Genomic DNA, 24,114 nt, shown 5'->3' with positions numbered 1-24,114 from the left:
ATCCCACATCACCAGAACAAGTTTTTAGCCCTGCCAAAGGATAAACCCCACTGGAACAGAGGAGTTCCTGTTGATGCAATGGTTGTGACGGCAGCCACCAAAACAGAACTAGCAGAGCTCCTCTGTCCATCCCCCTAACAGAGTGTCTAGGGCACTGGACAGATTTGGAAAGTGTTTATTTGCTTCAGCAACCTTTGGCCTGAGGACTCTGAACTACCTGGCCAACATTACCTTCTGCAGAGAGATTTGACAAAAGAGCTGTCAAACTCTGTCTCTCTGAGTCCATGTCTGCAGAGAATTTCAAAACGTCATCTTCTCAGCTGGCACTCTTTTGTCAATTTCCAAAGCTTCCATGAGGTTAATCTGTAATGCAGCAGAAGGTGTCTTACAGGCAGCTGGTTCAGGCATTGCTGTATGAAAACATGCCTAGATGCAGTTATGTGACTTTAAAGAGCCTGTCAAATCTTCTTTGATAAATGCTCCCTTTGATGGAACATCCTTGTTTGGCCCTTTTGTGAAAGAAATGCTTACCCACAGTGAACAAGAAAGAAAGACCCTGTCTGCTGTAGGAATTATATTTTCTACACCTCATCGAACTTTTTCAAGGAATCACAGAGGTGGCAAGAAAATGTGGTTCTGTAAATCCCAGGGACCTTTCCAGGACTCATGCTGAGACAATGCCTTTTGTGGCAGAGGAAGGAGTTCAAACAGAAGACACCACCCTCAAGGCAGAGGATTCCACAAAATCAGGATTTCCAGGATTCCTTTCTGGATAAACTCTTTCACCACTTTCGAAGTGCTGCCTGACTGTTCACCTATGGAGGCAGTCATGGGATGTTTGTCCTTGCACCCAGAAGCCTGAGCTGCTATAACAAAAGATAATTGGGTGCTAAAAATAATATCCAGAGATTACTTCATACCCTTTTCCCAGACTCCAGTTTCCAAAAGAAAGAAGCTCCCTGACATTCTGCATAGTCAGAGGGAAGCTGCAGCATAAGAAATTCAAAAGCTGCTAGACAAGAGTCATCCAGGAGGTACCACCAAACCAAATAGGATTTGGAACTTGCTCACATTTCTTTTTAGTGCCAAAAAAGACAGGGGACCTGAAAGCAGCTCTGGATCTAAGCAAATTAAATCAATTCATGAAGAAATCAAAGTTCTGAATTGTCATGGTTCAGTCCATTCTGACGTTTTTTATGTAAGGACAATTGGATGTGCTGTGTAGCTCTTCAAGACACGTACTATCACATCAAAATAGACTGGCACTCTTGGAGACAATTACACTTTTGGTTGGGAGCCAGTCCTCACCAGATCAGAGCCCTGTCCTTTGGACTCACCACAGCCCCCAGGGTGTTTACCAAGTCTATGGCAGTGGTGGCAGCTCGTTTAAGCCTAAAGGGATTCCAAGCATTTTTATATCTGGATGACTGGCTTCTCACTGCCCCAGTTATGCATCTCCTACAGCAGTCCAGGGACTATTTTCTCCAGATTTATCACTCACTAGGTATAACGGTCAGTTTTGCCAAATCAAAATTAACATCAGTATAAAGCCTGTAGTTTATTGGTGCACATCTGAACACAACAACTCAGATTGCTTCCTTACCTTCTCACTGTATAGGCACACTCAGATCTCAGGTTCATCAAATTCTTTCATCCTTCTCCTCCTGCCAAACTAATTCTTCAAGTGTTAGATTCCATGGCAGCAGCAATAGTTCTAGTCCCTTTAGCACATCACTTTATGCATGTCCTTCAGTGGACTCTAGCTAGCTTCTTACAAGGCACCTTCCTACTTAGACCTCCACTAAAGGATCCATCACCTCCCTGGGATTTGACAGTGGTACCCCAAGGTTTGACTCCAAAAGTCTTTGAACCTTCAGCAAAAACTGACTTAAAGTACCTGTCTTGGAAAACAGCCTTTTTAGTGTCCATCACTTCTGCTAAAAGGATCTCTTAACTCCAAGTTCTTTCATGAAAGACTCCTTACATTATCTTTCATAAAGACAAGGTTACTTTACGGACTAACCCTTTTTTTTTTTTTTTACCTAAAGTGGCTTCTAAATCTAACATTATCCAAACTATTCATTTACCAGTCTTCTTTCCAAATTTTTCAAACAAAGGAGAATACATGCTACATCTTCTGGATGTGCATAGACAATTATGTTTCTATTTACGCAGAACAAAAAAATTCAGAAAATCAGACCCGCTGTTCATCTCCTTTTTATCAAGTCGGTTGGTTTATCCAGTTTCTAAAGTTATATTGGCTAAATGGATAACTAATCCCATTTCCTTGATTCCCAACAGGGCTTTTCTCTACCAACCAAAAATACTTAAAGCCTATTCAACTAGATCCATGGCCACTTCATCTGCCTTTTGATCAAGAACTTCTATTGATGATGTCTGTGCAGCGGCAACATGGTCCAATGCTTATACCTTTATTACATATTACAAATTGGACTTAATTTCAAGAAGTAGAGCTGCTTTTGGTACAGCAGTTCTCCAGAATATCCTTCCAAGATTTACGTAACTGGGGACTCTGTCCCATTCACTGAGGAAGAGTGAAAAGGACAACATCAGATTTAAAAGTTATGTGCTCACCATAACTAGGTATCTGTGTTGTCCATTTTCATTCTTCCTCAACCCCCCTCCCCACATCACCCTTTCTGTAATCTTTTGGAATGACCTGATGGCTTCTTGTTTCAACATATAATTCTGGGTTTGAGCCCTATTCTAGTACCTATTTTCTCTTTAACTACTTAATGTAGGTTTTATGGCAGCAAACTTAATCTGAGGTGTTAAGAATGAACTAGGACATTATGGGTAGAGGGAGCAGCTTGAGACTTGGATCCAAAATCTGAAGTATGCGGCCAAGTCGGAACTGAGGATTGGATCCGTAACCCATTCACTGAGGAAGAATGACAGTGGACAGATACCTAGTTATAGTGAGCACATAACTTTTAAATATCATTCACTGCCTTCCTTATGGCAGCTTTTATTTCTGTTTTTTTTTCCCATCCATGCAATCTCCATTTCCCCATACCTGCTTTACTTTTATATATATATTTTTTTCTGATCTTGAAAACATTGCAGAAAAATATATGCAAATATTTTTGCATAGTCTTCATCTATTATAAATAAAATATTTTTTCCTCCATCTATACAGTCTTATGACAGTTTTCATAAATTGATAATTAAAGACTCTGCCACAGACTGCTGTGAGACAAAGATTAGTTTACTTTTCTTATACTGCTTTCTTGTAATTTGGTTTGCTTCACTGCCTTCTTCTATTTTGTATATTGTGGTGTATTTTCATTACACTGTGTTTTAATTGTATTCTGCTTTCAGTAGCATATTTAAACTATGAAAGAGACCAGTGCTGTATCTCTTGTGAGTCGCACACAAATTAAAATTTCCCCCACCCCCCTACCCTGTCGCTGTTGTGTTTTTAAATTCAAGTGTCTCTCTAGTTGCCAGCCCCTTATGTTAATTTGGCCACATATTTTCTTCCCTCTCCTCTTTCAATGAGTAGTGTCAGTAAACATAAAGTTATCATTTTATGACATCACTCCCCCTCCAGCTATTTAAATTTATTGGCCATCCTACTGTATCCCATAGAGCTACAATACTAAGTGCCCACACCTATCCTATCTGTCTTGATGTTTTAAATTTAGTAGCTCTACCCTTAGATTGCTAAAGTTTGAGTTGCTCCCTCTTTCATATCTAACTGCTTAGTGCACACTGCAACTCTTAGGTATTAACCCATCTTACCTTTAAAATCTGCAACATCTGGTTCAAGACCACCAATTATTGGAGAGCCCACATTCTGCTTTTAGTAGTTGTTTTAGGATTAGTGTTTCTGTTTTGCTTCTGGTGACAGAAGGAGCATAGGGTATTTCTTGCAGACTGCTGGTCACCAAGAAGCCCAATAACTGCTTTATAGCAGCCAGCTTGGAATTTGTGCTTATATGTAAGAAAAAAGCAGAGGACATTGATTCCTGACTGTCTTTTATAGGGCAATGAGCATCTGTGTGAGACCTTTCTAATTGGTCTGGTTGCTGTTCAAGGCATTTATTAGGAAAAGGATGCAGCTATCCTACAGACCCCTTCATCTTCTAGGACAAGACTGTTGATCCCCAAAGAGCCAGTGGCTTGATAATCATCTTCAAATTGGTGCTACTGTTTTGTTTCTGGTGAGAGAAGAAGCAAAGGGGCATTGTATCCCAGCAGCATGAAGCTGTGGTGAGACCAGCACTATTTGTAGCCAGGTAATAGCCAATTAGGTGAATCCCCACCAGTCATCATTCTTGACAAAGCAAATTATTTCTTTTCAGTAAGTACTGCTTTATTATCTGATGTCTAACCTAACTTCATAATATCTCCCTAAATACTTAAGCCATAAATCATCAGGGTCTACTTTAGTAGTTCCTCTAAAGTGTTTGGCAGTGCCCTATATATATATATATATATATATATATATATATATATATATATATATATATATATATATATACAAGCTTCTTGAGTTGACATTTTTCCTATAAAAGCACCCTTGAAATTTCACCAGTACCTAGTTGGACGCAGGGCAACCTGTTTGCAGTGACAAGCACTGCACCCAGAGTCGTGAACATTACTTTATATTATCACCTGAACCGTTTAATCCATAAAAACAAACTCTTGTCAAGGATATGAACTTTCCCACTACCTCTGTTACCATTTTAAAACCTGGAACCCTAAGTAACCCTGTAATGTTTAAGAACTACTCTAAGGCTAACTTCCTACCATTAAGTGATAGCCTGGCAAAATTTCAAGCCCCCATAAACCCTGCGAACACTGCTGCCTATGCAAAACTATTCAAAGAAACTCTGTACAAGCTTATTAATAGCTTCATAGAGGCAGCTGTACCCACCAGTAATAAGTACAGAAGTAACTCAGAAAACAAGACACCCTTAAAGAACTTTGAAAAAAATAAAGCCACCCTGGTGGAATCACATCATCAGTAGGTTATATAACAAAAGAAAAAAAAAATCATGGCAAAAACTAGGAGGCGTATCACCCAGCAGGATAAAAACACTCCCATCAAACTATATAAAGAACTCAGAGGACATATCATGTCTACCAAAGCCAAATTTGAGGTAAATTTGGCATCCCAGGCCAAGGACAACCACAAGGCATTCTTTAGTTGTGACTGCAGCCTCAAAGGCAATACACAATTGTGTGCAGAGCTCATTTTTAATTGATTCACCTATACTGAGCCAGAGGATATAGCAAACCCACTGGCAGACAAATTCAGCTCTAATTTTACCCCTTCCTCCCCATCAACCTCCCCTTATGAAATACCATCAACTATAACTTCCTTTACTATCACTAGGGAACAGGTCCTCAGTGCTCTGTCTAGGGACAATAACACGGCATTGATGGGCCCAGACAATATCCTAAAATGCCTTCTAAATAGCATGAAACATGACCTATCAACCCCCCTGGAACTGCTGTTCAACCATAGCCTCCAAACAGGCTTTGTGCCTCAAGAATGGAGAACAGCAGCAGTCACCCCTCTGCACAAAGATAGGCCATCTACAGACCCTGAAAACCACAAACCCATAAGTCTCAATAGTCTCATATTTAAAGTCATGGAAAGAATTGCCATGGAAATGATCAATAATGACATAGGAAACCTCCAGGCACTGGACCCAACCCAATTTGATTTTGTCAAGGGCAGGTCATGTCTACTCAAGATAGTGGACTTCTTTAATAAGTTCACCAAAGCAATGGATGAGGGCAAAATGGTACACACTGCCTACCTTGACCTGGCCAAGGTATTTGATACAGTACCCTCACTTGGGCATTGTTGATAAACTAAAGAGTTTAGGTATATAAATCCTTATGCAACCCAGTACATAGCCAGCTGGCTCACAGACAGGACCCATGAAGTTAGAACTGGGGAGTCCAACTCTACAAAGAGGCCACTCTCAAGTGGAATTGCTCAGAGATCAGTCTTGGGACCGCTTCTTTTTGATATTTACTTCTCTAAAGTCAAGGCCTGTGGCTGACCAAATTTGCAGATGATTGCAAATTAGGAACAGTCATAGAATCCCCTACTGACACTATTGTTCTCCAAAATGGCAGACACAGAGAAATAGCTTGTGTCTGAGCTATGACCTAAAACAAAATGCCAAGAAATACATTATAGTATCTTTCGGGAAGTCATCCATCCCTGATACCTGTCACATCAACAATATACCCCTAAGAGTCAACTCAGTAGACAGGGACGTTGGGACACACACAGGCAGTTATCTAGTCTTTGACTATCACATGTCTACAGTAGTGGGTAAATCATTCTGTGTTGTGCAACTTATAAACAAAAGTGTAGCATATAGATCCATGGAGGTCATTCCACCACTGTATTCACTATTTATCAGACCTATCACTGAATACAGTGCCCCCTTTGGTATGTATGTAACCAGACACATACAACAACTGGAATATCCACAGAAGTTCTTCACTAAAAGAATACAGGACATAAACAACTTGTCCTGTGTAGATCGCCTCAGAGCCCTATCCCTGTAGTGTGTCTCCTGCAGGCTGTTAAGGGGATATCTATACTTTGCATACAAGGCATAGTCAGACTCCATCCTGATGCATATCCACAAAACAAATAACACTAGAATTACCTGTTCTGAAGACTTAACTCTAGCCTGTGATGTAAATAAGACATGCTGGAGAGACCGGTATGTATCCAAGAAACTACCCCTTCTCTGGAACATGCTCCCCATCCATGTGAAGCAGTGTTCTTCGCAAACCCACTTCAAGTGTAACTTGGACAATTGGATGAGGAACAGAAAATCCATCCCTGGTTTGGCAACTATGACTCTAATGAACACAGACAGCCTGTAAATGGTTCATCTCTCAGGCACCTGCTTGTACATTTTTAATCTCCCAAGTCCCTGCTTACATTTATCAAGGGTATCAGAACTTGTCAGAGATGTGGGATGCACGGGTAGGCTTAAAAAGGCCCTAGTAGTCATTAGTGTAGTACACACCTATAAAGCTATGATATCTTGATGCCACATTTTTCATAGTTTAGTGCTAATAAAATACACAGCATTATCTCTTGTATATACACCATCTTTAGTAAAGCATCCTCCTTTATATTATAGCATATATTCATAAATCTCCTATCAAAAAGCTTTTATTACATAATCATTAGTTAATTTCTTAATTCCATGCAAACAAATGTATATATTATACCATTAGCAATAAAATACATTGTTTATTGACCAATTTATTTTACTCTCTATTTATGCATAGTAAACCTGTTGTTGCATGTTGTCCTAAATATTCTGATTGTTTCTTGTACTAAAAACTCATTTTATTGTGATGTTTCACTATGGCGGATGCTTCTGTCTAACATACTCATCGCTTTCTGTCAGTGTGTAAGCAAACATGCCCAAGCTTTTGCTATTAGAAAATACTGTGCTGTTAATATTTTCCTGCCTGCCTTGTGCACTTTTCCCAAGTTTTCTTACACCACCTTTTTGCTAAGCATGGGTAGTGTAGTCCCAAATCCCCAAATTACTGCAGATGACTACTTTTTCTAAGGTCTTGCGGCAGTGTTTCACCTGCACACATGGTCAAGGCCTGAACCCAATAATTACTGCATATGACTCTCATCAAGGGAGCACCATCAATTTCCACATTAAGATGTCTTTGTTGTTGTGACGACCGTGCCCTGGCCCAGCAATCAAGGAGCCTCAATCCTCACCACTAACACCAGGGAGGTCATCTCCTAGAAGAAGAAAGGATAACTAATACACACAGTAAAGTACAATTTCTCTTAAGTGCATACAGAGATCACAGTGAGTCTGGGGCTGGTTGCTCCCTTGCTCTCCAGGTACCCAGTAAGACTCCCCACTGGCACAGCTATAGGATCCAGATCTCAGCCTAGCTGGCAAGCTAACCTCCAGTACCCTCTCTGTCCAACCAGTGCTTTGTGTCCCTGCCCAGGTAGCTGATACACACCCACACACTTTGAGATAAGTATTTATAAATCTTCACAGACACTCCTGGGAAAGGCTGACACAGATTCTCTAGCTGTGCCCCTTTATCCAAACTATACTGTAGTAATTTCTGCCACCACTGGCTTAATAATTAACAGCTACCCAAAGGCCCTTAAAAGGATGTCCAGTTATTACTGTGCAATATTATTATCCAATTGGTAATGTGACTCTTCAGTCTAAGGCTTATTAGAGTGGCCTGTTACGATAACCTGTATATATATATATATGCAATGTACTCTAGAGTCTACTTCTCTATGCAGACCAGCCACAGGTAAAGGTTTTTAAAATATTTAATGATAAATAATTAAAACACAAGACAATACTACTACACCACAGAGATATCTAAGAGTTCAGAAATCACACAGAAACTTAAAACAATACAGTAGGACAGGTCTGAAGTCAAAGAAAAACACTTAATCTAACTTTCTAATCTTTAGCTATTCTTAAGAGAAAACACAGTGCTATAATCCTACTTACATACATAAAGAGCATAAGCAGTACTGGGGCTGATGGTCCAAGACAAATGCTTTCAGTCTCTCACTGAACAATATTTTTTAAAACACTAACAAACAGCTCTGCTAAGGCCCTCCCAAATTACATCATTTTGACACTTAGGTTTACCCAGTATTCACATTACATCATGTTGACACTTAGTCTGGAGTTCCCAGGTAAACAAACTGCATTATTTAGCAAGCTGACACCTGCTCAGGAAACTACAAAAATAAAAGTCATTTCACATGTATATTCTAACAATTATTCCTTAAGTTAAGACAATAGAAAGAATGTGTTCAGCCAGACACTTTGGCACCACTTTTTTCGATAATTGTAACTTTAAAGCACATTTGAAATGCTTGGCTTGATTTTCCTTACAGCAGATGGCAATGTTGCAACAATCTTGAAGTTCACATTTTACAGTGTTTTCTTTCATTTAAAAACACAAGCCTGTATTTTACATTTATTTATACAAATGATAGAATTATGTATCAAATTCTTATTTGACTAGGCTGGCAGCCTTTGCCCATCTTTCCCCAATCTTCACAGTTGTCACTTATCTTTCATTATCAAATAATTCCAAATTATTCATCTTACACTCTATCATGCCAGTGCTGTCGTCCAACATTTCAGTCTAACTATCATAAAACTAAAAGGATAGGCAGATTTCATAAAACCAACAGGAGAATCAGGTAGCATATGCCAACTTCTTACTTAATATATCTGAAAGTCCATCAACTTCCAAACTTTTAATTATGTATTTTCTATGCCTTCTTCCCTTTTTTGAAATTAACAGTTAACAAAATAAACACAACTGGCATAATCCTCCATTCATCCTTTTTTTAATGTGACCTCCATTTTCACCATCACACAACCTATTCACTAAGTGTTCCCCTATCAGAGCCATCCCATCTGTTACATATCCTCATTCTTGATATAACTTTCAGAATAATTATAATTGTGACTCACTGACTAAATGCTTACATTTCATTATACCGAATCATCTTTTCCATTACCTTGATAACACTTGTCTCATAGAATGCATACATTTCTGCACCATTAATATATTCAGTTATATTTGAATTATTTCACAAGTGGCAAGTATTCGGGTCCACTTAATATTTACATTTTTTTACAAATGAAATGGGTATTGTGGTTCAGAAACTAAGGAAATTACAATTGTGTAAAATTTTACCATAGATGTCCTTCTCTTCACTGTTGCAGTATTCACATCTGAAGGGATCTCCTGCCAGGGACAACCTAACATCTGACCAGTATACCAAAGCTTATAGGCATTGTATTCATATGTATGCTCCCTACGCAAGGCATAGGGCATAAATGTGACATATACAGATGCACACACCTAGAACTGGAAAACCCCAGGAATAACAGCATGTCCTTAGGGACAAGGAAAAACATGTGCATCCAGAAGGAGAAAAAGGAGAAGAGCCCCTTGGCCAGGAGGGCAGGAAAGAACAAGGCTAGAGCATAGGGGCATGAGGGAGCAAATACTGAAACAGTGAAGAGAGGGACATCTACTGTATGGTGACATTTTACACAACTGCACTATGTCCTTCCATATCACTGTTGCATTATTCATAACCAAAGGGAGATTACAAAACCTCAAGTGGAAGCCTGGAAGAAGGACCATGCAGGATGGCTCTGGCAAAGCCAACTTGTATTGCTTAGTGAAAGTATGAACAGTGGACCAAGTAGCAGCCTTAAAGATGGAATTGGTATCCAGCTTCTTGAAAAAGCACCATAGGAGGCAACAGCCCTGGTAGAATGAGCCTTCACTGATGAGGAAAGACATTTTCCATGAAAAGAATAACAAAAAGAAATGGCCTTAGAAATCCATGAAGAAATGGTTTGCTTAGAAACAACAGCCACACCCAAAGACCTGGGGTGAAAGGAAACAAAATGCTACCCATAAATTCCTGGCCCTCAATTTTCTGTGTGGCTACAAGACATCATTATTATTTTGGGAAAACGTGGGTAGACTTAGAAAGTCCCCCCAAGTAATTAGCGTACTGACAGTCTGTGACTCTATTTGGGAATAACTTTAGTTTTGTCCAAATAATATCTGACCTGTCTGTGCAAATCCAAAATGTGAAGAACCTTCTCACTGACAGATGGAAGGAAAAAAGGAGGGAAGATGAGTAGACTGATTAAGGGAAATCTTGGGCATAACAGAAGGATTAGTACAAAGAGACTCCCTATCTCTGTGGAAAACTAAGACAGGAAGAATGGCCATGAGAGCCTGAAGTTCAGAGACTCTCTTGGCTAAAGTGAGAGCCAAAAGAAGAACAGTCTTCCAAGTACAGTGTAGTAAGGAAGCTGAAGAAGCAGGCTCAAAAAGAGTTGGAGTCAATTTTTCAAGAAAATAAATGAGGTCCCAAGAAGGCATAAGAGGCTTCTGAGGAGCCCTGATATGAAGGACGCCTTTAAGAAACTGCTTGACTTCAAATCAAGAGGCCAAAGGAGGATGTAAGGATAGACGAGCAGAAATTGCTGACAAGTGAGTTTTAACTGAAGAATACACTAACCCATCTTGGAGCAGATAACACAATAAAAAGAGAAGCAGGGGAACCTCCACAGATAGGGGATCCTGATGGTGAGCCAGGCACCAGACAGAAAATATTTTCCATTTGGATAGATTTGATTTCCTGATGGTGAATTTCCTGACTTCCTGCAAAACTCGAAACACATCCTCAGAAAAGAGGTGCCTGAAAGGGATCAAAACCCTCAGTGTCAATTGAAGAAGTGGACAAGTGAGGATGGATAACAGAGCCCTTGTCTTGTGTGAGAAGATCCATCTGGTGAGATAACTTGAGGTGACTGCCCCTGATCAAGTAAGAAAGAAGGAGAGCCAATGCTGTCTGGGCTAAAAGGGAGTCACTAACAAGATTTTGGAAGAGTCTTCCTGATCTTGTGCAAGACTCATAGTAAGAGAGGAAGGGGAGGAAAAGATAGGGCATCCAGTTTCCAAGTCAATGGACTTGGGAGACTGGAACAGAAAAGAGGAAGTTGTCTGCTCAGAGTGGAGGCAAAAAGATCTACCTGAAGAATATCCCACTGATGGACAATGTCCAGAAACACATCTCTGTGAAGTATCTATTCGTGAGCTTGTGTGCTTGACCTGCTCAAAGAGTCTGCCACTAGACTGTGCTCTGACGGAAAGTAAACTGCCTGAAAAGCCACTTGATGCTGGACAGCTAGATCCCAGACCTGAGGAACTAGTCTGCAAAAAAGATAGGAACTTGTACCCCCTTGCTTTTGACATACCACATCACTGTGGTGTTGTCTGTGAAATTTGTGAGAGGCCCAGGGTGAAAGACAGAATGAAAATTTTGAACAGCCAGATGCAGAGCCCTCATTTCCTTTATACTGACATGGTCTTACCTCTGATGGAGAGGTCAGAGACCCTGAACCTTGAGGGGGCCAAAGGAAGCATCCCATTCCCAGTCTGAGGTGTCTGTGAAGAGTTCTTGAGTTGGCACTGGAGATTGGAAAGTTGACAAATTCACCACAGAAGCTTGAGCTTGAGACAGGGAGGAAAAGGTACCTGGATGTACATGGGGTGGTAATGTTGGAGCCATGCTGACTTGAGGTACCACTAACACCTTCTTATTTGGAGCTTGGCTAGAGGGAGCATAGAAATGGTGGAAGCCATAAACCTGAGAACCCTGGGAAATTACCTGGCCATGACTGAAGCCAGGGGAAGAAGAGACTGGAAAAAGGCAGTGAAAGACGGGGCCTTAGGGACAGGCAGAGATGCCAGCATAAGAATGGTCTGAAGCCTGCAATCAAGGAAAATATGATCCTAAGAAGATGTCAGAACTGATTTTTGAAAGTTTATAGTGAACCACAGACTCTGTAACAGAGAAGTAGTGAACTTGAGATTCGGAAGCAGAGCATCGATAGAAAAAGCTTGAATGAACATGTCATCCAGATAGGAAAAGATCTGAAGTCCCCACATCCTGCAAAAGGCAATAACAGGAGTGAGGCATTTGGTCAGTACTCATGGGCAATAGAGATGCCAAAGGACAAAGCAGAGAACTGAAAATGCAAGAAAGAAACAAGAGAAGTGTAATAATTTCTTGAAAAGAGGATGCAGGGGGATATGAAAGTAGGTATCTTTAAGATCCAGAGAGAGACCAGAAAGGCCTGGGATAGAAGAAGGTGAAATAGTCTGAAGATACAGCATCTGAAAAGAATTTGTCTACAAGTGCCCTTCTTTTGGGGAACCAAAAACATTGTGGAATAAAAACCCCTCCCTACCTTGGCAGGAGGGATAATCTTTTCTGAATGTCAGAGACTTGAGAACAATCCTACTTAAAAAAACTCTACCATGTGGGCAATAGTATCCCCAAAGGAGAGTTCCTCCAGAGGGGAATCTGAACTAGCAGAGTTCTTTTCCTCTGAACCATAGTCCAAGGGGGAAGAAATTTGAGAAGAGTAAACCAGGGACTCTTCCCTTCAATCCAGATCGTTGTCTAAAGAATCCAGTTCCCTGTGTCTTTCAAGAGAAGTGCAAGACCAGGGAGAGGCAGGCACAGACACTTCTTGAGGAAGCATTAAAGCTATCAATGCGTTAAATAACCCTCTGAGTAAAATCCTGCCATTCACATTGAGGATCCTTAAGTACAGGGGAAATATGCTTGGTTTTCTTTTTCTTTTTCTTTGGGACATCTGCATGAAACACCTTCAGAGGGTCAGACCCCTGGTGACATTCAGTAAGCATAGTAGGAATCTCCTCCCTAACTGAGATATGCAGAATTCCCCTCAGTTCCTTGGACATAATCAGCCGAGTTTCCCCATCAATGTCAGGAGCAGTCATTTGTAAAGCCTTCAAGGACAACCGAGAAGTCAGATACATGCCGGCCTCAGACGAGGTTACAACAGAGGAATCTGAAGCAAACACTGGGTGATCCTCTAGGCTTTCACTAGCCTTGAGAGAGATGTCCAGGGGAGAATGGACAGCAGCCATATCAGACCTGATTTTTTTTGCCTTTTTCTTGGCAGATAGCTGACATTTAGGATGGGAAGATTCTGTCATAGTACCTTAAGCTAACAGCTTAAGACATTGGTTTCTGAGGTAAAAAGATGAAGAAGAGAGCCAACTACATGGGGTTTTAGGTAAAAAGCTTGGCAAATAGAACACCCAAATAGAAAAGACACAGTCATGATGGTATTTATGGGGAATCTGCCTCCCACATTGATATTTTCCCTTTCTGGTTGACATGAACACAAGAGCACTAAAGAAAAAAGGAGATGATAAGAGGAAACCCCAAAAGGGCACTTATCTGAAACATGACTTGGTAATCGGCACAGCAGAAGGGTGTTCCAACCAACATCCAGTGATGGTGTTCAGGCTGGAGGCAAAGAAGTTCTGAATATGTTCATCTGTATATTACCTTTATGCCCTATGCCTTGCGTGGGGTGCATACGTTTGTTGTACAATGCCTATAAGTATTAAAGACATTGGTTTACTGGCTGGATATTGGGCTGTCCTTCGCAGAAGATCCTTTTGGCCATGAATACTGCAGCAGTGATGTGGAAGGACAACTTTAGTTATATAGTCAGTAAGAAGCTAAGTAACAGTTCATGCTTCAATCCACACTAACACTGAATATTAATTTCTTTATACTTAACATTTCATTATTTAACATTCTAGCATGAAGCACTCTACTTGAATCAATTTTCCTAAATAATGATTACGAAAAAGGTTTTCAAATTGAGAACACACCATTTAAAACAATATTGTCTGTATTTTGAAATTGGACAGTGATGTAGATAAATCGTAGTTCTGTGGGTACAGTATATTTAGCAGACTGTGCCACATGCCCAGCTTATTATGTTGGTAAGACTGAGAGAGCTTTAAAAAAGCGCATACTAGTGCAATATACAGTCATGCAATTAAATGTACTTTTAAAATGTTTTATTTTATAATACTGGAGAAAATGGAAAGAAACCTGGGAAGGGGGTCATGGGAAAAAAGGCAAGAAAGCTACAAATTAAAATGGCAGCTGAAATTGAGGGTAGATAAACACCCTGGAATCAGTGATAACATTTGTATTGACACCGTTTTAGCATTAAAAGCTGCAAGGTTGTGATTATGAATATTCAATTTGCTTTTTACATTTTCACACTTTTTAATAGATTTTATGATTAGTACTATCAATATTTTAAATTCTTAAAAGTGTATTTGACAGATATAAAACAAAACTATTTTTATGTAATTGTTTTTATGTAGCAATTCCACATCTATTCTGTGTGTATTTTGCATTATTATTCGTGCTCTGCTTTTGCCAGTGTTTGATTGGTCAAGTAGATTATTTAAACAAACGTTTGAGCCACCAGATTGTGATGAAGTCTGTTACAGACAAAAGCACTTTCTGTTTGTTTTTTTTTTTTTGTTTTGTTTTGTTTTTAATTAAAGCTGTTTCTGTTGCTGACTCGTGAGTGGATTGGCTTTCATTCCTGTATCACCACAAGCCTGGTTCTTTGTCAGTGTGGTTATGTTTTGTTGTGGTACTGCTCTAGGGTTCTAAGCTATCATTTGAGTTTCAATATGTGATACAGCACAGACTAGAGGAGAAGATGTAAGAGCTGAGATATGGGACAGTTCCACTTAATAAAGTCAGTATAAGAACCATGAAGAGACATGTTTTGAATGCATCCGAGTTCAGGACCCAACTTACAGCGTATGTTGGTGAGATACATGTGTGTATGTATGGGTTAGAGGTGTTCTTTCAGATGAAGAGGACTTGCTTCACAAATTGGGGTGCTGATTGCGAACTGTCAAGGCTTACTACAGGAGTAAGGGATAACTGTTATTCTAAAAAGATGTGCTGTGGAATGGGTGGCTTGCTTAATGGGGGTATGGTAAGGTTGGTAGTAATGTATAGGGGGTGGAGACTAATGCAGTGAGTTAGTCTGTAAGTGTGGATGGAGACTAGAGAAGAAGGGATACATTGAGTTTAAATATTAAAGGAGAAAGAATATAGTTGGGAACAGAATTGTCATTCAAGGAGAACATAGGAAGAGAAGGACAAAATGAGGGAGGAAGGGTAAAAATGTTATTTAGGAGAAAAAGGGATAGAGGAAAGAGATTTTTTTGGAAGGTAGAAAGTTACATTTTAGTTGGACGGAAAGTCACACTTGAGACAATCTGAACTTATGAGGGTCATACATAGTTGCTGTAGCACCCAATGATGAGGCATCTCCTTTGTTTAGCCCACAAAGGCAAAACTGGAGAGGCTGAGAATGCCAGATGAGTGTGGCTGAATGGAGGTAGGGTCTACACTTAAGGGGAGAGTAGACTGTTGAGAATGGCAGAAAGGTGAGGAGGTGATGTTAATGACTTTTAATTTTGGTGTTCGATACATCTAATTAAGAGGACAAGATTCGTAAAATACAAAAGATCAGAAAATGGTTGCAGATGTTACAATATAAGAAACAGTTAAAAGTCACTGAAGTTGAGTGTGAAATACTATGAACAGTGAAAGGAACGGTAAGTTATGGGGGGGTGATAACTGGTTATAGGGAGTACCAGATGGCATAAGATCATAGGCGTTTATGCATCATTGTAATGAAGGGGGTATTCTTGAGGAATTGTGTGTTGTTTTGTTGAAATCGAACTGAAAGAGTTTCTTTAAATAGGTCTTAAGGGAAGAACAAAAAATGAAGGGGTTGTCTGCATCAAAAGTATTCGGAAAGGACTTTCACCTAGCAGTAGAGGCCAGGCTAGAAAGCATTTTTATTGAGGAAGAAAATATAATAGAAAGAATGAAAAGGACCTAAAGGTTACTTTATTTCTTCCAAGGGTTAAAGTGAAGGGCTTGGTGAAGAGAGTGAGGAAAATAATAGGTATGAAGAGGAAGGAAGTTGAGAGAGAGGAAGAATAGTAGAGGTAGACCAGTCTACCAGTCTAGAATGGTCTAGGGTAAGAAGGAATGGGTCAGAGACATTAGAAATCTGAAATGAACTAAGAAGACTGGGGATCGTGTTGGTGTGGTTTGTTTTCATTTATATAAATGTATGATTGCCTATGTAGCAAGTGATGGTTTAATAAAGATGTTTGTTGTTTAAAAAAAGGCAGGAATTGAATAATTTATGTAATATTGCTTAGGTTGTATGATATATAGCAGTATATGTGAAGTATAATGTTTATTATACTAATATAGATTGATTACTTTTATGTGAATATAAATTTGTCTATGTCACAAGTGATAATTCAATAAAGGTGTTTGAAAAAAAAGAAGAAGAAGACTGGGACTGATGTGGAACCAACAGATGAGAACAGTACACAGGCAGTCTTTTATGCTGGTGTAATACTGAACAAGAGGATAGTTGAGGTAGATGACAGGTGCGAGAGATGTGGGTTAGAGAGAGCGCTTGGCTGATGCATGTATTTTGGGGGATGTAAGTGGGCAGGGGTCATTTGGAATGAGGACATCAGAGTGCCCTACATTTTTCCCTCCAACAGCTGACCATCAGTTGGCACCAGCTCATTTCCTCGCTCACAAGGTCTACCAAACCCACCTTAGACTCCCCTATGTTCATCCCGACTTCCATCCTAGATCTGTGACTGCTGCCAAGAAGTGTGCCCTAACTTACACCTCTTCATGGCAGCCTAGCCAGCTCCTCGATCACTACCTTCAGGTGTATATATACTTGTATGCATGTGAAGCTTGCCAGCTAATTGTCTCATTGCTAGTGCAGCATGGAACTGTCCAGGTTTGTACTGTGCATGATGCAGTGAGTCTAGACTACCCCCCCCCCCCCAATAGGCAAACCAACAGTGGCCACTCACTGCCATCCTCCTCCTGTAAACCATTCAATGCCCATGCTGCTAACTGAACATGGGTCATCTGAGTATTACAGTAAGTGCTTTCTCCCCTGCTCCATGGGGCCACTAGTGTGACAACATTGTTGAGAAGAAAATGAGTGCAAGGTAGAAGGGTTTATTTAGTTTGGGGAAAATGTGGAAAAGAGAGGGTGGTATTGTTAATATTAAGAAACTGGGTGAAAAGTTACATCCCACCTAAGTGGAAGGAAGGAGGAGTAATGGGAGAGCCAAAATGGCAAGAATGAATTCCAAGGTGGTAAGAAGAGTGAGAGTCAAAAGATGTATTCCCGCAAGGGAGTTTAAATAATGGAAAAGATTGGTACATTGCAATTGACTATAGGGTTGAAGGGAGTCCATTGGTGTGGTCTAAGGAAGGGGAGCAAAATTGATTAGCTAATGGAATAGAGTATTACAGAGTGGAACTAAAGAAATGAGAAATGGAGAGATAATCAAGGACGGAAAGCCCCTGAGGTGGAGAAGAGACAGGTAATTCTATGAGGATTGTTGGATGACTTTAAAAAGATATAAAAAGACATGTGGTAAAGTACATAGGGTAGCAGTTGTGAATGGGAAGGAGAAGAATTGTGAATGCTTTAGGTAAAGGAGTAGCGGGTTGATATGTAAAATTTGGGGTCAAAGCTGACGGGAGCATGTCAGTCTCTCAAAGGCAATTTCAGTGAATGCAAAGAAACTGGAGCCAGATTGCAAAATCTGCATTTGGTGAAAGTGGATATTGCCTTTTTCTCCACTGTTGTGTGACCTTGAAGTTGGATTGCCCCTATGCAAAGAAAATTGTTTCAGTGTTCGTGGAAGGCAGTTTCAGAGAACTGGTTTTTGCTTTATTTGCATTGGTTGAAACCATCTTTGAAGGATCGACATAGATCCAAGCTGATATGCAGTCTGATGTATACATAAGTGACAACAGGCACACCCATGGGATTGCACATGTATGTCATATGCTTTGTGAAATAGAGATTGCAAAACTGAATAAAAAGCATTTTACAACAATTTGGGAGAGAACAAGAGAATGTAGTATTATAATTTTTTCACTGCTTTAACATGAGTGTTACGCCACAGACATTTCTGTCTCCTGTTTATAACCTTTTTCTGTTTCCCCTCACAATAGGCACATTTAAGGGCAGAAGAGGAGGAACGCCATAGAAAGGAAGAGGCAGAGAAACAAGCCCAAATAGAAAAGAAACGTGAGGAGAAGAGGCTTCAGAAAGAGGTACCTCGCATCAACATTTATCTTTATTAATAGTATGTTTATCTGAGGGAAGAGGCCCAGAACTATATACTATAAGTAAAACTGAAATATTGTACTAGTGAATCTTTTAAGAGGTGTCAGAGTGGTACAGTGGTTAGTATTGCTGTCCCGCAGCATATGGTGCTTCAGTTTGATTCTTTGCTAAGCTGTCTTATCTGTGGAGTCAGCATATTCTTCATTTCTTTGTGTTTTTGCTGGATGTTGTTTGGGTGTCTTCCCATTTCCTGAAGGCATGCTATAGGCAAACCAGTGATCCTCCATATTGTCATTAGGTGTGTGTTTGTATATGTGCTGTGGTACCCTGGTGTCCCATAAAAGACTAGTTTCTGTGCCATAAAGTTACTGAATGCCAGTATAGACTGAAACTCCCTACTGATCCTGACATGGATAAAGTGGGGAATGAATTCTTCTTCTTTCTGCTTTTCCCGGTTAGGGGTTGCCACAGTGGATCACCTGTCCACTCATGATTGGTAGTGGAGTTTTACAGTGTTGCATTGCCAGCCCGGTTTGGCACCCAACCTTCCACAGAAGGCACACACACGCTCATGCGTAGGGCCATTTTAGAGTGTCCAATCCACCTACAGCATGTCTTTGGGATGTGGGAGGAAACCGGAGCACCCTGAGGAAACCCACACAACCACAGGAAGGACATGCAGACTCTGCACAGAAGGCACCCCAGCCAAGGATTGAACCAGAGAACCTCTTGCTGTCAGGTGACAATGCTAACCGCTGTACTACCGCAGCCGTCCAAAGTGGGGAATGAATGAAAATCCTAAATGTGAAACTGAAAAGCATATCCACTCTGGAAGGTCTACAAGAAAGTGATAATTAGCTGGAAAGCTATCATCATCATTATCAACCCCCTTTTTCTCATTTTCTACATAGTTTGGGGATGCTGTGTTAACTGTTGCCATCTGTTTTGATTCACTGCCACTCTCCTTCCTTCCTTCTTCGACAGTTATGCCTGACAGGTCATCTCTTACACAGTCCATCTATTTCTTTGCTGTACGCCCTTCTTTCCTCTTGCCTTTTCCCTGTCTGCCCAATTGATGTCCTTCCATCTTACTGGTGCAGTATTCATAACCGAAAGGATCTCCTGCTAAGGATAGCCCAATGTCTGGCCAGTATACCAAAGCAGGTGTAGGGCGTAAAGGTGGTGTACAGAGCATATATACACACAACTTCTTTGCAGGCAGTCCGAACACCATCATAGAATGTTGGTCTGAGCGCCATTCTGCTGTGCTGGTTACCATGCCATGTTTCAGATAAGATCTCCATGGGGGTTTCTCCTTATCGTTCTTTTTTTATTTAGTTCTGGTTGGGTTCACGTCATCCAGAAAGGGAAAATGTCAGTGTAGGAGACAGATTCCTCATAAAGACCATCATGACAAGTGTCTCTTCTGTTTGGGTGATTCCTGTGATCATAGGCAGTGTTCAATATGCCAAGGATTTGTACACAAGACACTACATAGATGTCTATCCTCATCTATTTATCTCAAAAACTAACATCATACACTGTTGGCTGAAAGTGCTATGGTAGAGTCTTCCTATTCCGAGGGTCAGCCATCAGCCAAGAAAAAGGCCAGAAAACGTAGGTCTGATATGGCTGCTGTCCAGCTTACCTGGGATGTCTCTTCCTCTGCCACAACCTTGTCAGGGGCCAGCATGGATCCGACTTCTTCTATGTCCTTGGTGGCTTTAAAAATGTCTATTCCAGGCATTGAGGGGGAACCTCTGCTGATTATATCTGAGGGACCACAAGGGATTCCACAGATCTTAGTGAGGGAGAAAATCTCTACTACGCTTATTGAGTGTCACCAAAGGTGTGACCCTCCCAGGGTGTTTCATGAGGATGCCCAGCAGAAAAAGAAACAGAAAACTAAGCATATTTCCCCTGTAGTTAAGGATCCCCAACATGAATGGCAGGATTTTACTTAGGGTTTATTTCATTGGTTCATTTGTTCATAGGTGTTTACTAGGCCAACGACCACAAGGGTATTTTTAAGCCTAGGCATACATTCCAAATTTCCAACACGTTCTGGTACCCTTTATAAGTGTAAGCAGAGAGTTGGGAGATGAAACATTTCCAAGCAAGAGCTTGGGAGATGAACCATTTACAGTGGCCTGTGTCCATTAGATACATAGATGCCAAACCAGGAATGAATTTCCTGTTCGCCATCCAGTTATACAAGTTACACTTGAACTGGGTTAGGGAGAAATTCTGCTTCACATGGATGGGGAGCCTTTTCCAGAGATGGAGTCATCTCTGGGATACATACCTGTCTCTCCAGCAGGTCCTATTTATATCACAAAGTTGAAGTCTTCAGAATGGGTCATTCTGGTGTTGTTTATTTTGTGGATATGCAGGAGGTCCATCATAGTGGGGTCTGACAATGTCCTGTATTCCAGACATAGATCTCCCCTCAACAGCCTGTAGGAGACAGAATACAGGGATAGGACATTGAGGTGGTCAAGGGGTGTCTTTGCCTGCCTCTCCCTGGTTTTCCACTCCTCTTAAATGACCCAAGGAACTGAATTCCTCAGATGAGGATCAGGATTTGGGGATGTGCCCCTGGCCTAATCTTCTCAAATCCCTTTCCTCTTTGACTATGGTTTAGAGGAAGAGGATTGTATTAGTCCAGATTTCCCTTTACAGGAATTCTCCTTTGGGGACAGTTTTACCTGAATGATGAAATTATTTAAGTGGGATTGCTGTCAAGTCTCTGATATCAAGAAAAGGTATTATGAGCTCCCCCAGAAGGAGTTTCCTAAGTCTTCTGCTGTTCCCCCAGTTCTGGCTGTCCTCCTGGATACTTTTTCAGCAGCTTCTGTGGCTCTTGATTCTCATCCCCTGCTCCCAAGAAACCTAATAGGTGCCTTATTATTGTAAATTTATGTATAAATACCCTTCTGCTGATCCTTCTGTAGTGTCTGACTCTTCTGATGAGCCATCTAAGCTGTTGCCCTGCACCAAGCTGCGTCCTTTGCTCAAAAATAGTAAGACCATGGGGAGGCTGGGCAAAAAGGTTTATACCACTGCCACTTTAGCTTTTTGGGCCATTAACTACCAGACTCGTATGACTAGGTATGTTTTGGTCCTCCTTTCTCAGGTTTCTGAGGTGATGTCTGATCTCACTGGCTCTGAGGGGAAGGCTTCTCCCTTTCTTTGTTGGGTTCCACCTCTCAAGTTGCTCACCATTGTATTAAGTGCAGTTATAATGCTTCCTTCAGGGCTGTTGCATATGGTCCTGTCATGAGGCATTGCTCATGTCTGTGTCTTCAGGCATTGCCTGATGACATTAAGGCAAAATTATGGAATGCTCCTTTCAATAATAAAAATCTTTTTGGTGCTGCTACTGTTGAACTTTTTAAGTCTCTCCAGGATAAGGGTAATGCCTTGCAGGAGTTGAAACATATTTTTGTTTCTTCTGTTCCTAAGTTTCAGAGAAATTATCCCTGCAAATCTGCTTTTGTTAGCTGGCAGTCTTGCCCATCACCCAAAGGAAAAAAGGGGTCAAGATGTATGCCTCCTGCTAAGTGTACTCAATCCCCCAACTCCCAGAAACCTACTTTTCAGGATAAGCTGGGTTCCTTTTGACAATTTACTCCCCCTCGGCCAGGTTCCCTTAACCCTCCTCCTTTCCCTGTCTCTTCCAGATTGGTTAAAGATCATGACAGACTCTTAGGCTCTATCCAATATCTGCCAGGGATATTTCATGGCTTGGAAATCCGTTCCTCCTTTTTGGGCATCCCTGAACCTCCTCAGGAACAACTTCCTCTTTTCCCAGAGGTACTCCATTCCCTTTTTTTTTAAACACCTTTATTGATTTATCACTTGTGACATGGGCACATTTACATTTATATAAAAGTGATCAAATTTTATTAAGTTAAAATTAAACATTATGTTTCACATATATTGCTATATATCATATAATCTAAGCAACATTGCATAAATTATTAAATTCTCGCCCCATTTTTTAAACTAGAAACAACATAAGACATAAGCAGTCATACATTTGTGTAAATGAAAACAAACCACGCAGACACAATCCTAGTTGCAAGCATTTTACATCACAAACCATACTGACACACACCAAGTTGCAAACGTTATACCTCACATATAATCTACCCAATCATTTTCAGTCAAACATTACATAGCTCATTTAAGTCCTGCCTTCTTTTAAACTTCATTCCTCCCCTGTATGAAATGTTCCCACAATTCACATTTTTCCTATGTAGTTTGTTCTCACCTTTTTCTAAAGATCTCAATTCCAGTTGCTTTATCTCTGTTACAATATTCACTACTTCTACTATAGTTGGTTTAGATTTTGATTTCTATTTTCTAGTACATGCTTTTTTGGAAGCCACCATAATTAGAGACAGCAAGGCCTTACCATGTCTAGGCAATTCTGATTCTGTATCATAGCTCAGAAAAATTATCTCCCTCATCACACCAATCTGCCCACCCAGCATCTCAGACAGTGCATCCTGCAGGGAATCTTTAAAGTCCATCAACTCACTGCACTGCCAGAAAATATGTTCCAAGTTACCTTTTCTTCCCCATCACACTGCCAACATTTGATATCTACCTGAGGAGAAATTCGTTGGAGTTTACTTGGGGTATAAAAAAATCTGTGTAAACATTTCCAAGTAAAAATCCTAAATCTTCTAGATTTTGTTGCATATTTGGGAGACATACATATGTCCTCCCATTGTTTCTTTGTTAATTGTTTATCCAGTCTGTCTTCCCAATCCTTTCTAACCTCCTCTGATTTATTGTTATAGTTATCATGCATTATTTTATATGCTGTATTAACTATTGCTTTTTTAATGGCAGCTTCTGTTCTAGATTCTACTAAAAACTCTTATCAGTGCTGGTCTTTTATTTAGGACCCCCTATTTCTTTCTTTTTGCCTATACTCTGATATCAATCCTTGAAAGGGAAGGCAATCTCTGACTTGCAGTCCAAATAAATTCTTGGCATCTTCCCATTTTATCATCTTTCCCAATACATTGGTTTCTTTGCCATTTTTCTCCAAATGTGCTCCATTCTCTTTTGATCTGGGGCATCATTTAAATTGTGCCCCCTGCCCAGGTAGAGAGAGAGGTTTTTATTCCAGAATTCTTTTGGTTTCCAGAAAGGTGGGCACTTGGAGACTAATTCAGGACCTTTCCCAGCTGCAACACCTTTCTCAAGATTCTTTCCTTTCAGATGTTGTGTTTTCAGACTTTGTTTCTCCTCCTTCTTCCCCAGTCCTTTCTGGTCTCTCTTTGGATTTCAAGGATGCCTACCTTCATATCCCCATCAATCCCCTTTTCAGGAAATGTTTACATTTCTGTTTCTTCCTTACATTTTCAGTTCTCTGCTTTACCTTTGGCCTTTCTACTACCCCAAGGGTATTCACCAAATGTCTTGCTCTTGTCATTACCTTTTGCAGGATGAGAGGAGT

At 40.5% G+C, this 24,114-nt stretch overlaps 1 protein-coding gene across 1 annotated transcript in view; it reads left to right on the top strand.

Moving 5' to 3' along the window:
- The window catches only part of CCDC191 (coiled-coil domain containing 191), a 1,143,870-nt gene that overhangs the window by 844,825 nt on the left and 274,931 nt on the right, over window positions 1–24,114 (top strand). Inside the window, exon 13 of the mRNA XM_044073155.1 lies at window positions 18,524–18,625. Coding sequence (XP_043929090.1) covers window positions 18,524–18,625 — 102 coding nt within the window. The remainder of the gene's footprint in view (window positions 1–18,523; window positions 18,626–24,114) is intronic.

This window comes from Protopterus annectens, chromosome 5.part1 (assembly GCF_019279795.1).
Source record: "Protopterus annectens isolate FY-2018-M chromosome 5.part1, PAN1.0, whole genome shotgun sequence".
In the NCBI taxonomy this organism is placed as follows: Eukaryota; Metazoa; Chordata; order Ceratodontiformes; family Protopteridae; genus Protopterus; species Protopterus annectens.
This window is presented reverse-complemented; position numbering and strand designations above follow the sequence as displayed.